General features: G+C 57.7%; 1 protein-coding gene across 2 annotated transcripts; it reads left to right on the top strand.

Moving 5' to 3' along the window:
* Positions 1–552: 552 nt before the first annotated feature.
* On the top strand, positions 553–19824 carry HSPA12B (heat shock protein family A (Hsp70) member 12B). 2 transcript variants are annotated; one of them, XM_059705643.1, is made up of 14 exons: positions 576–691; positions 3434–3541; positions 5824–5883; positions 7939–8036; positions 9042–9166; positions 11542–11728; positions 12064–12168; positions 12447–12563; positions 14396–14570; positions 15385–15471; positions 15942–16046; positions 16141–16399; positions 17578–17681; positions 18250–19824. In XM_059705643.1, exons 2-14 carry the CDS (start codon positions 3535–3537, stop codon positions 18909–18911), a joined length of 2091 nt encoding a protein of 696 aa, XP_059561626.1. In that variant the 5' UTR covers positions 576–691; positions 3434–3534; the 3' UTR covers positions 18912–19824. The 2 variants fall into 2 exon arrangements, with proteins under 2 accessions (XP_059561627.1, XP_059561626.1); XM_059705644.1 differs by lacking the exon at positions 3434–3541 and having other exon boundaries at positions 553–691.
* Positions 19825–20134: the final 310 nt, after the last annotated feature.

Raw genomic sequence — 20134 nt, 5'->3', positions numbered from 1 at the left:
CCCTTCTCTCCAGGCCTCAGACTTCAGCAAGGACAGAGCCAGGCCCACTCCAAGGGCTGCCTGCACCCTCAGTTGGGCCTCCTGTCTCTCACCCTTGGAGACCAAGCGAGGGGTGGCAGGGTGGGCGGTCTGGGTCCAGGGCCTGGGGGTCTGGGACAGGGTGCTGCGAGGGGCCTGGGGCGGGCTGTCCCTCCCCAGCATGTAGGCTCTCCCCGTGGGTTGCCTAAGCAGAGCCCGGGGTGGCCCTGTCGGGGAGGCAGGGGGCCCCTCCGCCGCCGAGCCGCAGGAGGCCGACCAGGGGTATGGAATTCCTCTCCCCTCCCTCCCCCTCCGCTCCTCGCCCTTCTCCCCCACCCCACCCCCCGGGCTGCTGGGGAGCCGGCCGCCAGGCGCTGGAGCGGCTCGGGGAGGGGCCCTGGACGCCGGGCCAGGCGGGGCCCCTCGGCGGAGGCCCCGCGCAGGCAGGCCCCGCCCCGGCCTCGCACATCTGGGCTGAGAGCGCGGGGCCCACCCGGCGGCGCAGCCGCGCGGCCATCCGGCCTGGGGGAGGGGGCGGCGGGCGGGGTGGGCGGTGCGGGGCGCGGGCGGGCGGCGAAGGGACGGGCACGTCGAGGGCTGCGGACGCCGCTCCGGGCGCTGCCGCGGGCTGTGCGGTCGCGGGCGAGGCAGATCGCGCTGTCGGAGGGCGGAGGTGAGTCCCGGGCGAGGGGCTGGCGGAGAGGAGAAAGGCGCAGAGGTCAGCCCTCCGGCCCCGGGCCGCCCCGTCCTGGGCTGTCGGCTGGGACCCCGCGGGGACTTCCTGAGCCCGGGACGCCGGGTTGGGGACAGATCGCAAGGCCCTCTCTCCAGCGGGGCTGTGGCTGTGGGCTCCCCTCCAGGCGTCGGACCCCGCACGCTCCAGAGTGAGGGGCTGGACAGACTCCTTGCTGTGGGGTGGGGGTGGGATGGGGGGTGAGGCTGGGGGCTGCACCAGGGGCGCATTTGTGGAGAGCAGGGTGCCTAGACCTGAGGTAGATACCTGGTGTGCGTGTGTGTGCGTGTGCGTGTGCGTGTGCGTGTGTGTGTGTGTGTGTGCGTGTGTGTGTGTGTGTGTGTGTGTGTGTGTGTGTGTGTGTGTGTGTTGGGGGCGTCTTGGATGGGAGGGGCGCTGGTCCCGGGCCCTGTGGTCCCAGAGGTCTGGAGTGGCTGGGTGGCCGGGGTGCCACAGTTGCAGGCTCTGGACTGGCCTCCTGAGCGGGGAACTCTGGTTTTCCTCTGTGAGGCTAGCTTCCGGGTCCAGGTGGGGTGGGTCTGGGCTCCCTGCAGGCCGGTGGAGCTGTCTGTGAAGCAGGCTCGTGTGGGGGAGAGAGCCTGGGAGGGAGTGGGCGCTAAAATATGGACTCCCTGTGAGAGCAAAGGCAGCCAGTTGCCCCAGAAGGTAAGGGAGGTGATGGGGGGCTGGTGGGCAGAGGGTGGGAGGGGCTTCAGGGCCCGGCTCTGTGGGACAGAGGTTGTTTATGAACTGGCTGCTCCCGTGATGAGGACCCACTGGGTGGGGCAGGATGCATGGAAAGACGGGAGGGGCCATTTCTGTCACCCCTGCCCCAGTGCAGAAGGAGGCGGCCTCCCACCGGTCCCCCCAGGAGAGACTGCACTGGAGCAGCCCTTCGGGGTTTCTGCTCTGCCTCTTGGGCCCTGGGTGGCCCACTCTCTGCCTTGAGAGACATGCCTGTGGCCTCCCTTTGCCTGCTGAGTGCAGTCCTGTGCCATTAAAGGGCTGGCAGGAGGCTGAGAGAGAGCAGTGGGTGGGAGAAGCTGGAATATGTGGGAGAGAGGGGGGAGCTGTAAAGATCTGGGTGGGCTCTTTGTCCTCATGGGCAGAGGACAGGTACATGTGGAGCCCTGGAATCCAGCAACATCACGTGCCCCCAGCCTCGACACCCTCACCCCAGGAATAGATCCTTGGAGAATTCTCTCCATCAGGCAAGAAGTCCTAGGCCTTGTGATTTGGGGGGACTCTTTAGGATGGGGATCTCCAGTTTCAAGTCCCTACTCAGCCACACCCCGTCCGGGTCCCCAATGGCTGATTGATCATGTCAGTTGGATAGAAGTCAGTGCCAGAAGTCATGGTGAAGCTGAAGATTAGAGGTCGATATGAGGTCAAGGGCCAGGGGTCATCAGTCCGCGGGCAAGGATGGGTCAGTCCATGGGCAGGGTTAAGGATCTGTGTCTGTGGGTAGGGTAGGGGTCAGGTTGTGGCCAGAGTTTAGCCTGTGCTTGGAGTCAGGAAATGAAGTTACTTTCTGTGTAAATCAAACTGCCCCACCCAGTGATTCTTAAACCCAAGCGGCAGTAATCTGAAATTAACAGGCCCCTGGGACAGCGTCTTCCTCACCCATTTCCAGCCATGGACTCTGTGCAGACATACAGCTTTTGGGAGCGGAGCTGGTCCTGAGCCCCATGTTCATCATTCTCCTTAAGTAGTTCTGAGTGTGTGTGCATGATGGGGGTGAGGGGGGCGTGTCCTGAAGACAGATGGTGCTGCCACCCCCTCCACCTCCACCTCTCAAAGAATCAGCAGGATCCTCCTTTTTTAAAAAAAATATTTTTTTATTGATTTCATAGAGGAAGGGAGAGGGAGAGAGAGATAGACACATCAATGATGAGAGAGAATCATTGATCAGCCCCACCCTGGGGATTGAGCCCACAATCCAGGCATGTGCCTTGACCAGGAATCGAACCGGGACCTCCTGGTTCATAGGTCAACGCTCAACCACTGAGCCATGCCAGCTGGCAGAATCCTCCTTCTTTAACACAAATTGATTCCGGTCTTCCCTCCCTCCCGAAAGAATGAAGCATGACTAGAATAAACTCTCAATCAGACCAAAAGCTTCTAAGAAGAGAAATTCAGAATACACATCATGAAGGGAAAGAATACTACTCACATCTGTCCAACTCCCTGCCTTTTGTCAACCACCTACTTTTTAAAAAACATATTTTTATTGATTTCAGAGAGGAAGGGGGAGGGAGCGATAGAAACATCAAATGGCAGCCTCCTGCACGTTCCCCACTGGGGATCAAGCTGCCTTTGACTGGACTCAAACCCGGGACCCTTCAGTCCCCAGGCCGATGCTCTATCCACTGATCCAAACCGGCCAGGGCTCAGCCACCTTTTTTTACCTGAACTTGATCCTCACAAGCCCCCTGTTTGACCCATTTTGCAGTAAAGGCACCAGGGCACAGAGAGGCAACCAGGATACACTCCACCCAGATGCCATAATAGGTCCTTGCCAGCCCTGAGACCCCAGTATAAGGCACTCAGTGAATCACACACTCGGAAATGAAAGGTAACTGGACCAGCTTCAGACAGCTGGCGAGATTATAGGCGTTCAATCTAGATGTGGAATCCAGCTTAGAGTGACGACTCCTAACTCTTTTTTCCTGGTGGTTCTAGATTGTTTCTCCTCCAGATATAATCACCTTGGTCCAGAAAATCCATCCATTCATTCAACAAAGTGTTTCTCCAGCCCTTAGTTCAGAACTTGGCACAAAGCAATGCTCAGTAAATTTTTGCTGAAGAATTGAAATGATGTACAAATAGGGCTGCCAGCTTCTCCTTTGTGGCCTAGATCCACTGTGTGCTGGTAAATGTTTTACAGTCAACACTACAAAAGGGAGAAAACCCTGATTTGTAGTGTTTGCCAATTTCTGTGATGTAAATGCTCCCACCGTGGCTGATTTCAAGCTACCAATGTGATGTCAGCGAATGTGGAGTTGGGAAGAGATGCAGAGAATCTGCTTTTGCCAGCTGGTGGGAATCAGCTCCAGCATGCCACTCCATCCCCCTGAACTGGGCTCCTGTCCCTGGCTCTCAAGGCCTGTACCACCCCATCTGTTTGCTTTCCCTTTCTCAGCACCTCTGTGCTCTGTGAACGCCCATGACCCGCCCCTGTCTTCCCCCTGATTCTGATTCCTGGACATCCAACTTTGCACCTACAATGATAGCAGGATTGAATGTATCTGGAAATCTCCATGATGCTGGCCATGTGGGATGATCCTGGACATGCCTGGATGTCTGTGCATGACGGGGCTCAGTTGTGTGAACTGTGCATTAGCAAGGATGTATATGTGCATGGGGGGGAGGGGTATGACAGTGCCCACCTGTGTCTGTTGGTGTTCTATTAGCAAAACTTCCTGGCTACAGAGAGGGAGTGGGCTCTGGGCAGCTCCCCTTAAGCTTTTTGCTCCTCCCGGTATTGCCCATACATCAGCTCCTGATCTCAGCCACCTTCCATTCGCCTACCCTCTGCTCTCTCCTCACCTAGGCTTACCTGACTCCCACCCCTTCTCGTCATTCCACCCAAATGCAGCCCTGGGCCATTCACACAGTTGTTTCCAGTCTCATCTAACAACTAAGATGCCATGAAACCACAGCAGGCACCTAGGTCTCCTCGGCCAGCCCACCTTCTGGAGTCAGCCTTTATGCGAAGGGTCCTTTCCCTTCCCTTCCCCCACTCCGCTTTCTGCCAGTGACCCCCAGACACACATCTCCACCTCAGCTTCTCCCTGGCCTCTAGAGCATATATCCTCTGGCTCCTCTGGCAGTTCCTGAACTCCAGCCGGAACACTGCCCCTTGCGCCCTGCAGGCCTGTGTCTGTGGGTAGGGTAAGGGTCAGGGGATCTTGCCCTTCTCCAGTGTTCCCCATCTCACCACCCACCTGCCAGTTTGAATCAGATACTGTCATCCTGGACAACTTCTTCCTAATCCCCATATCCAATCCTGCCACCTCCATCAGCCCTGTTGGTTTTAACCTCTAACTTAATGGTACCTACTTCTGTTTCAACATACACAGCCATGAGCATCATCAGTCACCTGGAGCCCTGATTGGGCTTCTGCTTCCGTACTGTCCCACTGCAGCCCACACCCCCATGCAGCCAGAGGAACTTTTAAAAACGCAAATCCAGTCATGCCCCCACCTCCACTCTGCCACTTCAAAACTTTCAAGATTGCCCAGCCAGTGTAGCTCAGTGGTTGAGCATCAACCTAGGAACCAGGAGGTCACGGTTGAGCCCCGGTTGGGGCATATGCCATGGTTGTTGGCTCGATCCCCAGTGTGGGGCCTGCAGGTGGCTGCCGATCGATGATTCTCTCTCATCATTGATGTCTCTATCTCTCTCTCCCTCTCCCTTCCTCTCTGAAATCAATTTAAAAACTATATTTTAAAAAACGTTCAAGATTTGCTGTTGCCCTTTATTTAAAACCAAATCTAAAATAGGGTCCGCGAGGGCCTGCCTGCAGGGCTGGGCCAGGCCAGCCCCTCTCTCCAGCCTTACCGTGCTCTCCTCTCTGCCGCGCTTGTAACCAGCTGTGACCTTGACTGCATCATTTGTAACCTCAAATCCACTTGGGTGTTTATCTGATTATAAGCAGTTCCCCGCCAGGTTGTGGGCCCCTGGGGCAGAGACAGTGTCTCTCTGGGTCTGTCTCCGATGTCCCCCAGCACCTGGCACAGAGTGGGCACCAAAAACATTTAGGACCATCCTGATTCCAACAAAGCAACTGTTAAAAAAAGACCTTTTTGAGAAAAGCTGGGGTGGTGGACTGAGCATTAGATGAGATTAAGGAATTAATTTTGTTACACATGATAAGGGTGCTGTGGCAATGTTTTTAAAAGTCTATCTGTTGGAGAGACATATTGAAGAATTTATAGGTGAAACAACATGGTGTCTGGTATTTGCTTCAAAAGACTCCAGCCAGAAATAAATAAATAAAACAAGTAAGCTTTCCATGAGGGAACAAAGGAACAAATAACTGTTATTTGCATGTCTGTTCCTGTTCACAGCCTCAGGGCCTGCGAAGATGCTGGCTGTCCCGGAGCTGGGCCTGCAGGGGCTGTACATTGGTAAGAATCCCTCACCTCTGCCCCCACCCGCCCTCCACTTGCCCTTGTCGGGATAGGGGTGCCTCTCCCAGAAGTTCCTGAGAGTGTATGTGTGTGCACACAGGACTGTGTACGTAAGTGTGTGTGTTTGTGCACACTTCCCTCCTGTGTGCACACAGAACATATCTGTTCATGGGACCCTGTGTGCGCGCGCGTGTGCGTGCGTGTGTGTGTGTGCGTGCGTGTGTGTGTGTGTGTGTGTGTGTGTGTGTGTGTGCAGGGGCGGGAGGCCAGGAGGCAGGAGGGACACTCCTCAGGAAGTCCACTCACAAAGACCTGGTGGGCTGGGCCTTCCTTCCTGCCTCCCTTCCCAGGCTCACACCACACAGCGCCTTGGCCCTTCAAGCTAGCGCTGGCGGCAGGGCCTAAGCCTGTGCTGGCCGCCTGAGGAAAGGGAGCTCTGAGGGTGTGACCAAAATGCCCTGCCTCTCCAGCACCCCAAGACGGACTCCAGCCCTTGTCCCAGGCACTTTCTAGAGCCCCCCTCATTTCCTGCCCCTCACATATGTTCCCAGGGTACCCAAGGCCAGAAAGGGCTGGGAGCTGTCAGGGCCACCGCCAGGGCAGCCGCTGAGGGAGCACAGGCCCTGCGCCCCGGCTCAGCCTGAAGCCAGACAATTTGCTTTGTCCATGGGTCTTTATGCCAGACTCCATCAGCCCCCTCATCCCCATGCCTGAATCTCAGGGCAGCCCCAGTCCCCCTCACAGGAGCCCTAGGAAAGCCCAGAGTGGTGGCGACAGGCCACAGCCCACACCTGGGGGGTGTCTAGCAGACAGACCCCTGAGCTGCCTGAGCCTCCCAGCCAGGCTTTGGGCTGCCTTCTGGGGCTGTGTTGCTTCCTTCCACTGAAGGCCCAGCTCAGTCCTGGGCCTGTGAGAGAGGCTCACTGGGGCCTCATGCCCCCCAATGCTGGCTCCACCTGCATGTGTTGTTGGGGGGGTCGGGGGATGACTTGGGCTTCACTTCCTATTTCTGTGGACACCCCTCAGCTCAGGGCTGGGCTGGGGCGGTGCTGCCCTGCCTGGATCCTCACAGGCAGCCAGCTGGCCCTTGGCGGGAGTACTGGGTGTACTGGTTAATAATGCGGATGTTTTTCAATAGATGGAGTTACACATATGTTGATATATATGCGATTTGATATCTATGCTATTTTGTTGTATTGCTCCTTCAGATTACCACTTGTTCTGGTCGATGGCACACGCACTTTCTGAGCAGCACTTCAAAACGTACGAAGAAGTGGGAAATTGGGTCTCTGAATGGTCTGCCTCAAAACAAGAAAAGTTCTATTGGCAATATTAACCGGTTAATAGCCAGTCTGCATTATTAACCGGTTAATACGGATTTTGTAATCAGAGAAAATACGATAATTTCAAGAGAAACATCAAAAGTGCTTTATTCAAAGTAATGTCCATCCCTAGCTACACATTGCCCCATCTTTCAGGTAATTTGTGGATACCGCCCCAATAGAAAGAACTTTTCTTGTTTTGAGGCAAACCATTCAGAGACCCAATTTCCCACTTCTTCGTACATTTTGAAGTAGAAGGGGGCTGCCCTCTCAGGTTCTGAGAACCATGTGGCGGAACTCTAGGGGGAGGGGAGCAGTTAGGTCTGTAGCTCCCCCACCTTTCCTGGTTTCTCCACCTTCCACCCCACCCCAGGCAGGAGCTCACCCACCCCATCCCTCCTGCATTCTATCTCTGCACTCAGTCTGCCCCCACATACGCTGCTTCTCGGTCTCTCCCCCCCGCGACCCGTGTCTGAGGGGTGCTGGGGGAGATGAGGAGTCCCCAGGTGAGGCATGGGTCATCCTCCAGGGATGGTCACCCTCAGCCTGCTCCTGCCTCAGGTGTCCCTGCTCAGTCTCGTCCTTCCTCCCCTCCCGCCCATCCCCCTTCTTCAGCAGGGCACCCCTGCCTTGGCCCAGCAAGGACCGATGGGAGAACCGCCCAGGCCTGGGGCCCAGCGGCCAGCCCCCTACCCTGATTGTGCCACAATGTCTTCCCCTCTCTTTGCAGGCTCCAGCCCAGAGCGGTCCCCCATCCCCAGCCCACCCGGCTCCCCAAGGACCCAGGAAAGCTGTGGCATTGCCCCCCTCACACCCTCGCAGTCTCCCGTAAGCCTGGTGTTGGCATCTGGGTGGTGGGTGTCCAGAGTGGTGTGGAGGGGGGTTGGTGCTCAAGAAAACAAGACCTGGCAGGGCCGGGGCAGGGCTGGCGGTACCACTGTGCCTCCTGCCCCAGCACACCCCAGTCACGCTCTCTGCAGAAGGGTTACCCTTACGTGACCTTGCACCTAAGGGGTAACAATTCTACTGAGGTGAGCCCCAGTACTAACACCCAAATACCCGCTCCAGGATGACATCCAGGGGCTGTTGCAGCTCACCTGCCGGGGGCAGGCGTATTTCTGAGCATATGGTTTTTTCAGGGTCCGCACTGGCCCTCCCAGGGCTACCCCGCCCCCCTCCTGTCCAGTATAGCCCCACCTGAGGAAGAGGAGACACGCTGCTAAAAAATCCAGAGTTTGGAAATTACTAGCTTGAACTATCCAGGACATAACCCTCCCCCAAGCTCGCTGGGTCATCTCACCCCAGACAGCCTCACCCAAATTATCGAGCCTGGGGGCCCCTTTGTTCTCAGGGAGCCAGGCCTAGGAGAAGGCAGGGGCCACTCTGGGCACGTGCACGGGGCCTCTCCCCTCTGCCACAAAACCGACAGTCTGGTCGTGTCACTGTGGCCACAACGAGCAACAGGGTCAGGTATACACAGGTCCATGTGCTGTGAAGCTGCCAGGAGGAGCGTAATTGCTCCCAGCTGGACCCGGGCTGTGAAATGGTGTGAGATGGGGGTGGGCTAAGGCTGTGCAGACAGAAGGTGGGCAGAGAACCAGGAGCCAGGAAAACAGGAGCTTGGGCTAAAAGCCGCACAGGGCTGCCTGAGAGGCAGTTGGCATCTCCAGGGATCAGCCTGGAGCCTGGGAAGGGAGGGGAGCCCAGGCAGGCAGGTGGGAGGAGGTGAACCAGAAATGGGCTGGACCTCAGTCAGGAAAGGGGGTGGGGGCTCCCATGTACACCCAGCCTGGCCCTTGGGCTGCTCCCTAACTCTAGGTCTTGCACTTGCAGAAGCCTGAGGCCCGAGCCCCCCAGCAGGCCTCCTTCTCTGTGGTGGTGGCCATCGACTTCGGTACCACTTCCAGTGGCTATGCCTTCAGCTTTGCCAGTGACCCTGAGGCCATCCACATGATGAGGTGAGGGCCACTGGGCTGTGAGATTGGGTCGGGGGAGAGGGGTTGCGCCTGGTCCCAGAAGTACTGTCACTGAGGAGACATGGGGTACCCTCTGAGCTCCTGCCACCCCAAGTCTGGGCTCCCCTCTGGGGTAAAAGTTTGGAGGATGGCCCTTGGCCTGTGCCCCCAGCCTCCATTGGAGCAGTTCCCTGCCCTCTGCAGGAAATGTTGGGCTTTATTTTTAATTTTAAAACATTTTATTGAGATATAAAAAACATACAGGAAAGTACACAAATATCTGGGCTTGCTTACAAACACATACTAGTACACACATATATGTATGAATATATGTGTGTTTCAAATAAAAATGGGATATCATACAATTTGCCTTTTTTATTTTTTGTTGATTTTAGAGAGAGAGGAAGGTAGGGAGAGAGAGAGAAACATGAATATGAGAGCGTAACATTCATCGACTGCCTCCTGCACGCCCCCTGCTGGGACTGAACCTGAAACCGGACATGTGCCCTGACCAGAATTGAACTGGCAACCTTTTGGTACATGAGACAATGCCCAACCAACTGAGCTCACTGGCCAGGGCCAATTTGCCTATTTTAAACTTTCAACACTATTCTGTAGACATTTCATGTCAATACATAAAGCTACCACTTTCTTTTTAACAGTTGCATAGTTTTCCATAGTATGGATGTTTCAAAATTTATCCATTATTCTACTGATTGTTTGTTTGTTTGTTTGTTTGTTTGTTTTGGGGGGTCTCTAATTTTTCACTATTACAAAAATAATGCTGCAAGGAATCTCCTTCCTTGAAAACTTATGCTGAGATTTCTATGGAGTAGATTCCTAAAGGCAGATTCCTAGGTCCATCCTGATGTCGAGTTTTAGTTGAACAAAACATTTCTTTAAACACTCCCTCCAGCCCTGCAGACCCTGATCCTTAGAGTGTGTCTTAGTGGGGCTGCAGCCAATAGGTGGAGCTCTAGAAGACCACAAAGCTCCCAACTCAGACTGGAATGGGGGATCAGGGACTTGCCCAGGGCCCCGGAGGCTGGATGGAAGGGTGGATGGAGAGACCGATAGTCAGGTCCCTGCCTCACAGGTACAGGGACTTGACCTTCATGAGCTGGACTGTCGTTCCCCTTTCTCTGCTCCCACATGAAGCCACAACAGCTCTGAGCACTCACAGTCTCCTAGGGTCAGCACACGGCAGCCGAGGCCACGCTGCGCCCCATGCTGGAGCCAAGGACACATGAAGGGACACTGCCTCTGTCCTGAGGTGACAGACACAGGAAGTCACTGGGGGACGTCCTGGCTTCCTCCCAAGCCTTCCCCACCCCTACCAGCCACCAAGTCCCATCACTTCTGTCTCCTTACTATCTCTCGAGTACCCACCCACTTCTCTCCACGGCCACCACCCTCTCTCACCTGGATAGTTTTTATTCTCTGCCCTCCCTCCCCTCCAGGCTGCTGCTACATGGGGACCTGTCACCTTTCTCAAGGCCACTGTGATCATGCCTCTTCACCCCCCAACCTAACCCCCAGCAAGAGAGAATTCCGATACGGCATTTGATGTTCTTCTTTAGCTGACCTTAACACTCCTGTCTTTTCTCCTGCTGCATTTTGAGCTAACCTACAGCTAGTTCTCCTGTTCTTTCACGTCTCTAAGCGTTGGCACATACTGTTCTTCTACCTGGATTCCCAGTACCTTCCCCAAAGGGCCACAGTGGCAAGCGTGGCCTAGAGGAGTCAGGAAACCAGGGAAGATTTCCAGGTCAGAGAACTGAGCAGGGAGTTCTGGGTGGAGGTCTGCATGTGCCTGTGAATAGGGAGGTTTGGAATGTCATTCAGGTTTTGGGGGACCTGGCAGAGGTGCAGCCAGCTGGGGTATTGTTGCTGAGGTGGGTCAGATAGGAATGTCATGAATGCCTTAAAGGAGCTTGGCTGTGGAGGACGGCCTTGAGCGAGGCGAACTAGCTGGCTGGGAGAAGGCCACTGCTAGGAGGCTGGAGAGACACATGAGGAAGCCAGACCCAGGCAGATGGATGGATGATGGCCTGCTGCTCCGTGTTAAGGGTGCAGGGAGACAGGTCAAATGATGAAGGGAACCCAGAATGCCGGGTGCGTCCCGTAGCCCCATGAACAGGGAGGACCCAAGAGCAGCATTCATGGAGATTTAACTGGATTCCAAGCACCATCTTTCTTTCCACAAGAACCCTAAGAGGCAGGTACTGTTATTATTCCCATTTTACAGTAGGGAAGACTGAGACTGGGGGAGGCCAAGTGGCCTGCCAAGGTCACACAGCTCACCCCAACGCCGTTATCCAACCCTCTCCCTCAAGTGAGGGTTGCTGCTGACCCCACTGATAGCCCTGTCTCTACAGGAAATGGGAGGGCGGGGACCCCGGCGTGGCGCACCAGAAGACCCCCACCTGCCTCCTGCTGACCCCGGAGGGTGCCTTTCACAGCTTTGGCTACACTGCCCGTGATTACTACCACGATCTGGACCCCGAGGAGGCTCGGGACTGGCTCTACTTCGAGAAGTTCAAGATGAAGATCCACAGCGCCACTGTGAGTCACATTCTGGCTCAGGACCAGTTCCAGCCAGGGAAGGGGGTCAGGAGGGGAAGGGGCGGGCCTAATGGCGGGAGGATGGGGTGTGGTGGCGAAGGGACGGAGCTTGGAAGTAAAGAAGGGATGAAGGCGTGGCTGAGGGTGAGGATACGGTTAGCGGAGAGGCGGGGCTAAGGAGGGGCTGGGGACAGAACTAAAGTGAGATTATAGAGCAAGTGGGACGGTGCCCGAGAGGGTAAGCACCAGGACATGGGGTGGTTTTAAGAGAGAGGTCGTCAGGAAATGGGGGCAGAACTACGGCCTTCTGCAGAGTGGCCCTGTGTCCCTGCCAGGATCTCACCTTGAAGACCCAGCTGGAGGCGGTAAATGGAAAGAAAATGCCTGCCCTGGAGGTGTTCGCCCATGCCCTGCGCTTCTTCAAGGAGCATGCTCTCCAGGTGCGCTGCGGCCCCATCCCCGGGCCCACCCTTTCCCCTTAGCCATCCCTGGCCCCGGCAGAGGTCAGAGGTCATCTTCTCCACTCCCCTGCCTTCTTGTCTGGGAGAGCCTGCGTGGACCATATATGTGTTGGTGGAGGGGTTAGCGTTAGGGATTTTCCCAACTCTGCTGGAAAGCCCTTCCTGAGGCTTGATTAGTTCTTCCAGCTCCCACAGAGGGCTGAGGACACCCCACTCAGGCCAGCCGCTCGCTCATCTCACTGCCCCTCCTGCTCCAGGAGCTGAGAGAGCAGTGCCCCTCGCTGCCGGAGAAGAACACTGTGCGCTGGGTGTTGACGGTGCCCGCCATCTGGAAACAGCCCGCCAAGCAGTTCATGCGGGAGGCTGCCTACCTGGTGAGGACACGCAGGCAGAGGGGAGGATGTTGCTCAGGAGGGCCCCAGGGATGGCCCATACATCCCTCATTCACCCACCACCCTTGGGACCAGAGATGCATTGTGGGAAGACCTCCAGCCTTTACCTGCTGGGCATTTTGGCAGTTTGTTGCCACTGGGGGGAGGAGGTGGCTGCAGGAACAGAGGACTGAGGGACAAGAGGCCCTGCCCAGGCCAGCTTAGCCAGTGTCTTAGGTCAGGTATCCTGAAAGCAGAGCCCAGGATGGGAGTTGTGCGTTGGTCTGTTGAAGAAGGGCTCTCAGGGGGTGAGGGAAGCTGAGCAGGGCTGTGGAGTGTGACCTCAGCCTGACCCCGTGGAGAGCTCTGGAGGGAGAACTATACCCCCACGTTGGCCACACTGAGGCAAGGGGGCCAGCTTTTTGTTACTGGTTACTGGGTAGAGGGGGACCCTCTCCAAGTGAGGCGGTTCCCATTCGGCTGAGGGCAGCTCCAGAGAAGGGGGCAGCTGGGAGCCAAGAGCAGCCACACTCCCAGTAGCTGGGCAGGGTACTGAGAACATGCACTTCATCCAGCGTCAGTATTTTCAGGAATCCACCACCCCCACAGCCCCAACCACTGTGAGTTCCTGAGCACAGGAACCTCTGAAGGGAGGTGGTCTGGGCCAGTGTTTGCTGGTTCTCCTACCATAAGAGATACCCGAAGGTCTGGAGAAAGATGGGTGGAGCTCAGGCACTGCCTCTCTAGTAGAGATGGGGGGAGAAAAGGCAACAGCCTTCCAGAGCAAGACTCATTGCTTGGTCCTGACCCTGGGGCTCTGGAGGACGCCCTAGGACCTACAAAAGGCGTCTCGGGGCTGCCCGTAGACCCCTTGGAGGGTACCAGAGCCCCCTATGGGTCAGGCATGTGCCCAGGTGCCTATGCTTGTCACTGGAAGAAGCTAACCCTAAGCCTAGTGGGCATCCCCCTGCAAAGACCAGAATGAAAGCGAGGATGTGCCCAGCTAGAACAAACACCGCCCCCAGCCATAGTGCCCCTCCTCCTGCCAGTTTACCCATTCTGCTTCCTCCCACACCGTTCCCTGGCTGCCAGCTCAGGAAGGGCTGGCCCTGGCAGGAAGTCTGGATACCTACCCCTCCCCACCCCCCATCTCGTCAGAATCCAGGGAATCCCACAAACTCATAAAAGACTTTGCACAGGGACTCCCCCATCCTGATGCAGGAAGTAACAGCTCCCAAACGTTTTTCTCCCCCCAACTGGCCTGTCTTGGTGCCTGGAATTTCACTAGGAGTTTCCTTCCTCCTACATGAGATTCCCCAGAAACAAAGTTCCCCTGGGAGTGGGGAGGCCTGTGGCCACTGTGACACCAGCCTGGTGAAGGAGGAGGGCTCAGTGAGCCAAAGGGGTCCCCACCATCTCATTTGATTGATGGTCTGCCCATTATCCCCCCCCCCACACACACACACACACACTATGCTAGAGTCTCCACTAACACCCTCGGCCAGTGCCCAGCTGGCCAGCCAGCCTGCTCCTGTGAAGGGGGCCTTGCTGCAGCCCAGGCCCTTTGGGCAGCTCGGAGGGCCAGATCCCAAGGTGCTCTAGGTTTCCACTCTGTCTAGGTCTCTCCCTGCTGGGCAACCCCCTGGTGTTCTTCACAGGGCAACTGTGGGGCAGCTCCAAATTTGTGCAGCATGCCGGGGCCTGAAGGGCTAGCATGCGTGGGGTGTGATGGGGAGGAGATGGGAGCCCCCACAGGCCCTGGGTGCCTGCTCTGGGCACCATCTTAGGTGTGACAGCCCACGGTGCTCCTGGCCCTGCCCACAACCTATCTCCAGGCGGGCCTGGTGTCCAGAGAGACTGCAGAGCAACTGCTCATCGCCCTGGAGCCTGAGGCCGCCTCGGTCTACTGCCGCAAGCTGCGTCTGCACCAGCTTCTAGACCTGAGCTGCCGGGCCCCAGGCAGCGGGCGCCTGGGCGAGCGCCGCTCCATCGACTCCAGCTTCCGACAAGGTGAGCCATCTCCCGGGCCCCTGAGACCAGAGACTCAGCCTTGTCCAGCATCGAGGATAGGGCCCCCTCCTCTGGAGCAGCCCACGAGGGGGCAGAAATATCCTACCTGGAGTTCCGGTGGAATGGGGAGGCACAGCCCTGACCCGGGGAGCACAACCCCAGGGCAGAGGTTTCACCCTGCCCTAGGGGAGGACTGTCCGAGGAGGGAGGACTCAGCCCAGCCCTGAGTTTGGGGTCTGGGGAGATAGCCTACCCTGGGGAGGGGTGCTTGGGTACTGACCAAGGAGGACGTCAGCCCCCCTCTGAGCCAAGGGAGGTCTTCAGGCGCTTTCCCCTAAACAACCCCTGGATCCTCTGCCCCCCTCATGGCACATCAGCGGCTCCCCTCCACCCCCCACACCAGCCCCAAGCTCCTGCTGCAGGACCAGGCACTGAGACAGCTATAGTCGGCCTTGTTCATTGTGACAGGGAGAGGCTCCAAGTCCTGGGCTCCCTGGGTCCCCCAAGACCTACCGCCACACATGCAGCTCCTTCAGACCCTCCCAGCCCCGATTTTCCACAGCCTGAGCCCTGGCCCTGCGGCCAGAAGTGCTTCCCCTCGGCTGTTGGTTACCGAGCAGGAGATCATCCCATCAGGTTCCTCCAGACCCTTAGGGGTCAGCACCCCCTCTCCCACTCAGAATGGAGCAGGAGTTTCAGGAGCGCTGGCTGCTCTGGGTGCTCATGGAGGACGCTGGCGGGAGGATGAGGACTGAGCGTGGTAGCTGAGACACCTCCTTCTAACCTCACTGTCCTGCTCCCCCTCCACCCCCAGCCCGCGAGCAGCTGCGAAGGTCCCGCCACAGCCGCACGTTCCTGGTGGAGTCGGGGGTCGGAGAGCTGTGGGCAGAGTTGCAAGCAGGTGGGGAGACCGGGAGATGGCGGGATATGTCTTGGGCCCTCCAGGCCCCTATATACTGATAGGAGGAAGGGAACATTCAGGAAGTTGGCTCCAGCCCCTAAAAACCCCTCCCTCCAACATGTGCTGTATCTAACCTGGCAGTCCCTTCACAGTCACCTGCACCCTCACCCCACTCACAACCATGCCCCTAACTCATGCTCCTTGCAGAGTTGCAGAGCCCTGGACCATCTCCCCCTGTGCCCCTGCAACCCTCCCAACCCCCACCACACACACACACACACACACCTCGTGCCCCTAGCCAGTGGCCTTAGGTTCAAGAACCTGAATGAAGCCTCTCACACCTCCACATCGCCACCCCTGCAAGTAGGACTCAGGACCTGCTTGGAGCAGGGCTGGAGGCTGGTTGGGAGGAGGCGCAGGGCTGAGGGTGCAAGGCAGGCCACAGGGTGTGCTCACGCTCGCCGCTGCAGGAGACCGCTACGTGGTGGCAGACTGCGGAGGAGGCACGGTGGACCTGACGGTGCACCAGCTGGAGCAGCCCCATGGCACCCTCAAGGAGCTCTACAAGGCGTCGGGTGAGTAGCCAGGCAGCGCCCTGGATACCCAGCCGCCAATGCCCTCTGTCCAGATGCCTGCACTGGCGCCCCCTTCACCCCTGCCCCACCCCAGGTGGCCCCTATGGCGCGGTGGGCGTGGACCTGGCCTTCGAGCAGCTGCTGGGTCGTATCTTCGGCGTGGACTTCATTGCCACCTTCAAAAGGCAACGGCCGGCGGCCTGGGTAGATCTGACCATCGCCTTCGAGGCCCGCAAACGCACGGCAGGCCCTCACCGTGCGGGGGCGCTCAACATCTCGCTGCCCTTCTCCTTCATCGACTTCTACCGCAAGCAACGAGGCCACAACGTGGAGACGGCCCTGCGCAGGAGCAGGTGCTTGGGGCCACGGACTCAGGCGGGCTGTGCGGATGGGGGAGGCCCCTATAAGGGAGGGCGTAGGCCGCAGGGAGCAGTGGGCGTGAGCCTAAAGCACAGCTCTAGCCAGCCCTGCGGCCGGGGCGGAGCATGAGCAGCCCAGCTAGAAGAGCGGCCCCAACTGGAGCAAGGGCATCATGGGCCTCGGGAAAAGGGCCAACGTCTATCTTCTCTCCCCTTTCCACCTCCACACACACACACACTCTCACACACACGCACACACACACACTCACAGACATACACACACACTCACACACACACACATACACACACTCATACACACACTCACAGACATACACACACACACACTCACACACACACTCACTCACTCACAGACATACACACACACACACACACTCACTCACAGACATACACACACTCACACACACACACACACTCAGACATACACACACTCATACACACACACACACACTCACACTCACTCACAGACATACACACACACTCACTCACAGACATACACACACACACTCACTCACAAACATACACACACACTCACACACACACACACTCACTCACAGACATACACACACACTCACTCACAAACATACACACACACTCACACTCACACACACACTCACTCACAGACATACACACACACACTCACTCACAAACATACACACACACTCACACACACTCACTCACACACTCACAGACATACACTCACACTCATACACACACACACTCGCTCACATACACACACACTCACACTCACTCACAAACATACACACACACTCACACACACTCACTCACACACTCACAGACATACACTCACACTCATACACACACACACTCGCTCACATACACACACACTCACACTCACTCACAGACATACACACACACACACTCACACACACACACTCACACACACACACTCACTCACACACACACACACACACACACTCTCTCTCTCACACACACACACCGTGCTAGGAGGCTAGGGAGGCTCCTCTCCCGGGACCTCATGCCTGGAACAGAAGCAGGCCCTGGCTGAAGCCCCTGGGAGAGTGGGGATTGGGGTAACACATAACGTGCAGTCAGTGCCCAGGCACGTAGGCCTGGGCCAACAGTGGTACCCAGGACCCTGACGTGTGGACCTGTGCCCCCTTCACTGGCAGCGTGAACTTCGTGAAGTGGTCCTCACAGGGGATGCTCAGGATGTCTTGCGAGGCCATGAACGAGCTCTTCCAGCCCACCGTCAGCGGGATCATCCAGCACATAGGTGAGCCCTGAGCTCGGGTCCTCCATTACCCCCACACCTGGGTGCGGGCATAGCTGCCTCTGTTAGTGCCTGGAAACCCCACACATCCATGCACTGGAATGAGACCCAGAGTCATCTGGAACCCTGGAGGAGTCTGTGCGTTGGGAAATAAGAGCTAGGAGGGACTGTGTGTAATCTTGCCAAGTTAAATAACCTCTGGTGCCTCAGTTTCCAATTTATAAAATGGGGTGATAGTATCGGGTTCCCAAAACCGTTATCACAGGGATTTAAAGGAGCTGAAGTATCTAAAGAGCTGTCTTGTGCGCAGTAGGCATTTATCAGGTGCATATCCTCTCGGGGCCTCCATGTGGGGGAGGGGTGTACTGTTGGGGAGGCAGAGCCCTCAGTGAAAGCGCTCCGTGTTTTCTTCAAAATAGGGCAACCGTTTTACAGTTGAAGTGGCTAGTTTCTAATTGCCGGGCAGGTGGGGAGGAGTGGCCGCGCAGTGGTAGCCTCAGCAGCTCAGCTCATGCTGTCCCTCTCATCCCCTCCCCTCCTCCTCTTCCCCCACCTCCACCCCCTCCCGCAGAGGCGCTGCTGGCGCGGCCGGAGGTGCAGGGTGTGAAGCTGCTGTTCCTGGTGGGCGGCTTCGCCGAGTCAGCTGTGCTGCAGCACGCGGTGCAGGCGGCGCTGGGCCCCCGCGGCCTGCGCGTGGTGGTCCCGCACGACGTGGGCCTCACCATCCTCAAGGGCGCCGTGCTGTTCGGGCAGGCGCCCGGGGTGGTGCGGGTGCGCCGCTCCCCGCTCACCTACGGCGTGGGCGTGCTCAACCGCTTCGTGGACGGGCGCCACCCGCCGGAAAAGCTGCTGGTCCGCGACGGCCGCCGCTGGTGCACCGACGTTTTCGAGCGCTTCGTGGCCGCGGAGCAGTCGGTGGCGCTGGGCGAGGAGGTGCGTCGCAGCTACTGCCCGGCGCGCCCGGGCCAGCGGCGCGTGCTCATCAACCTGTACTGCTGCGCCGCCGAGGACGCGCGCTTCATCACCGACCCGGGCGTGCGCAAGTGTGGCGCGCTCAACCTCGAGCTCGAACCCGCGCCCGCTGACGGCGGCCCCGACGCCGCCGGCGCGCCCCCCGGCCGCCGCGAGATCCGTGCCGCCATGCAGTTTGGCGACACCGAAATTAAGGTCACCGCGGTCGACGTCAGCACCAATCGCTCGGTGCGAGCCTCCATTGACTTTCTTTCCAATTGAAGGCGCCGGGGCGCGCTGTCAGCCAGGCTCTGTCCAGCCCCGCCCGCTTTCGGTCCGGGGCGCAGGGGACCTGGCCAGGGCGTACAAACATCCTAGTTCTGGTATCAGCGCTCCTTACCCCGCCCTCCTGCCCCGGGGCGGGCGGGGGGAGGTGGGGGGAGGGATGAGGTCGCAGGAGGGTGGGTGGAGAAACATCCAGAGGCTCTGGCTTTGGGATTAGGCCCAGACTGACTGTAAGGCTGAAGGGCCCTGCCAAGGACTGAGGTCAAGGAGGCTTGATCGGGACACCCACAGGGAACACGTGACTCCGAAGGACGAATGCTCCAGATGACTGGATCCTGGCCAGAACTGGGGGTGGGGGGTGGATGCAGTTGGGAGGGAGAGGCCAGGCAAGGCCCATAGCGGAGGGGCAGCAGGAGGAAGGGGCTTGGCTGGGACTGGGCGCAATGCACCGATCGGTGGGCTCAAGCCACACAGGGAGCAGGGCAGAGCAGCCCGGTACCACAGGAAAATGACTGGAAGCTGACACAAGAGGGACAGGGGTAGTAGGGCCTTCCTGGGGTGGTGCTGACCACCCAGGTATGACTGTGCATTGTAGAAAGGGCAGTGGCAGGCTAATGAGAGCATACAGGGTGAAGGCACTTGTGAGGGAATGTGGGAAGCATGCTGGGGGCGGGCTTTCCTTTGGGACAGATGACGGCTCCAAGGGCAACCTGTGAATGACCCACTTGAACCCTATCCCAGCCACAAAATGGGGGAGGGGTGTTAGGAGGACAAAGGGGACACTAAGGCCTGTCTCAGCTCTGCCAGACAACTCAATGTGCCCTTATGCCCGCCCAGGACATGCAACAGCGCTACCTGCCTGAGGTGACAATAAAGCATTTATGCTGGTACCTCACAAGAGGGAACCCCAGTTATGTAGTGGAGGGGGCCTGTGTTCCAGAAAAAAGGGAGAAAGCTTTCAGCTGTGCATGGGGCTGGGAACTGACCAGAAAGAGGATGCTGGTGTCTCCTTGTCAAGTATCCCAAACCGAACTCCTCTCTCTGGCCTGGGCAGAAGGGCCCTCCACATCCGAACTCTCTTGGCAACTGTTCTCAGGCCTAAAATGCCATCACCTGTAGACAGCTCTTTGGGGACTAGGCACTGTAATACCACACAGTCCCTTGCCTCCTAAGAGTAGGCGCTTAGCCAGAACTACTTTGGCCCAGAGTCTAAGGGATTG

Source organism: Myotis daubentonii, chromosome 8, assembly GCF_963259705.1.
Source record: "Myotis daubentonii chromosome 8, mMyoDau2.1, whole genome shotgun sequence".
Lineage (NCBI taxonomy): Eukaryota > Metazoa > Chordata > Mammalia > Chiroptera > Vespertilionidae > Myotis > Myotis daubentonii.
The sequence above is the reverse complement of the archived record's forward strand: the minus strand, read 5'-3'. Positions and strand labels throughout refer to the sequence as shown.

What these genes read in the sequence shown, in the direction of transcription:
- HSPA12B (XM_059705643.1), top strand. An exon ending in CCTGCAGGGGCTGTACATTG is followed by an intron (nt 5,884 to 7,938) that starts GTAAGAATCCCT and finishes CTCTCTTTGCAG; the next exon opens with GCTCCAGCCCAGAGCGGTCC. An exon ending in GAGGCCATCCACATGATGAG is followed by an intron (nt 9,167 to 11,541) that starts GTGAGGGCCACT and finishes CTGTCTCTACAG; the next exon opens with GAAATGGGAGGGCGGGGACC.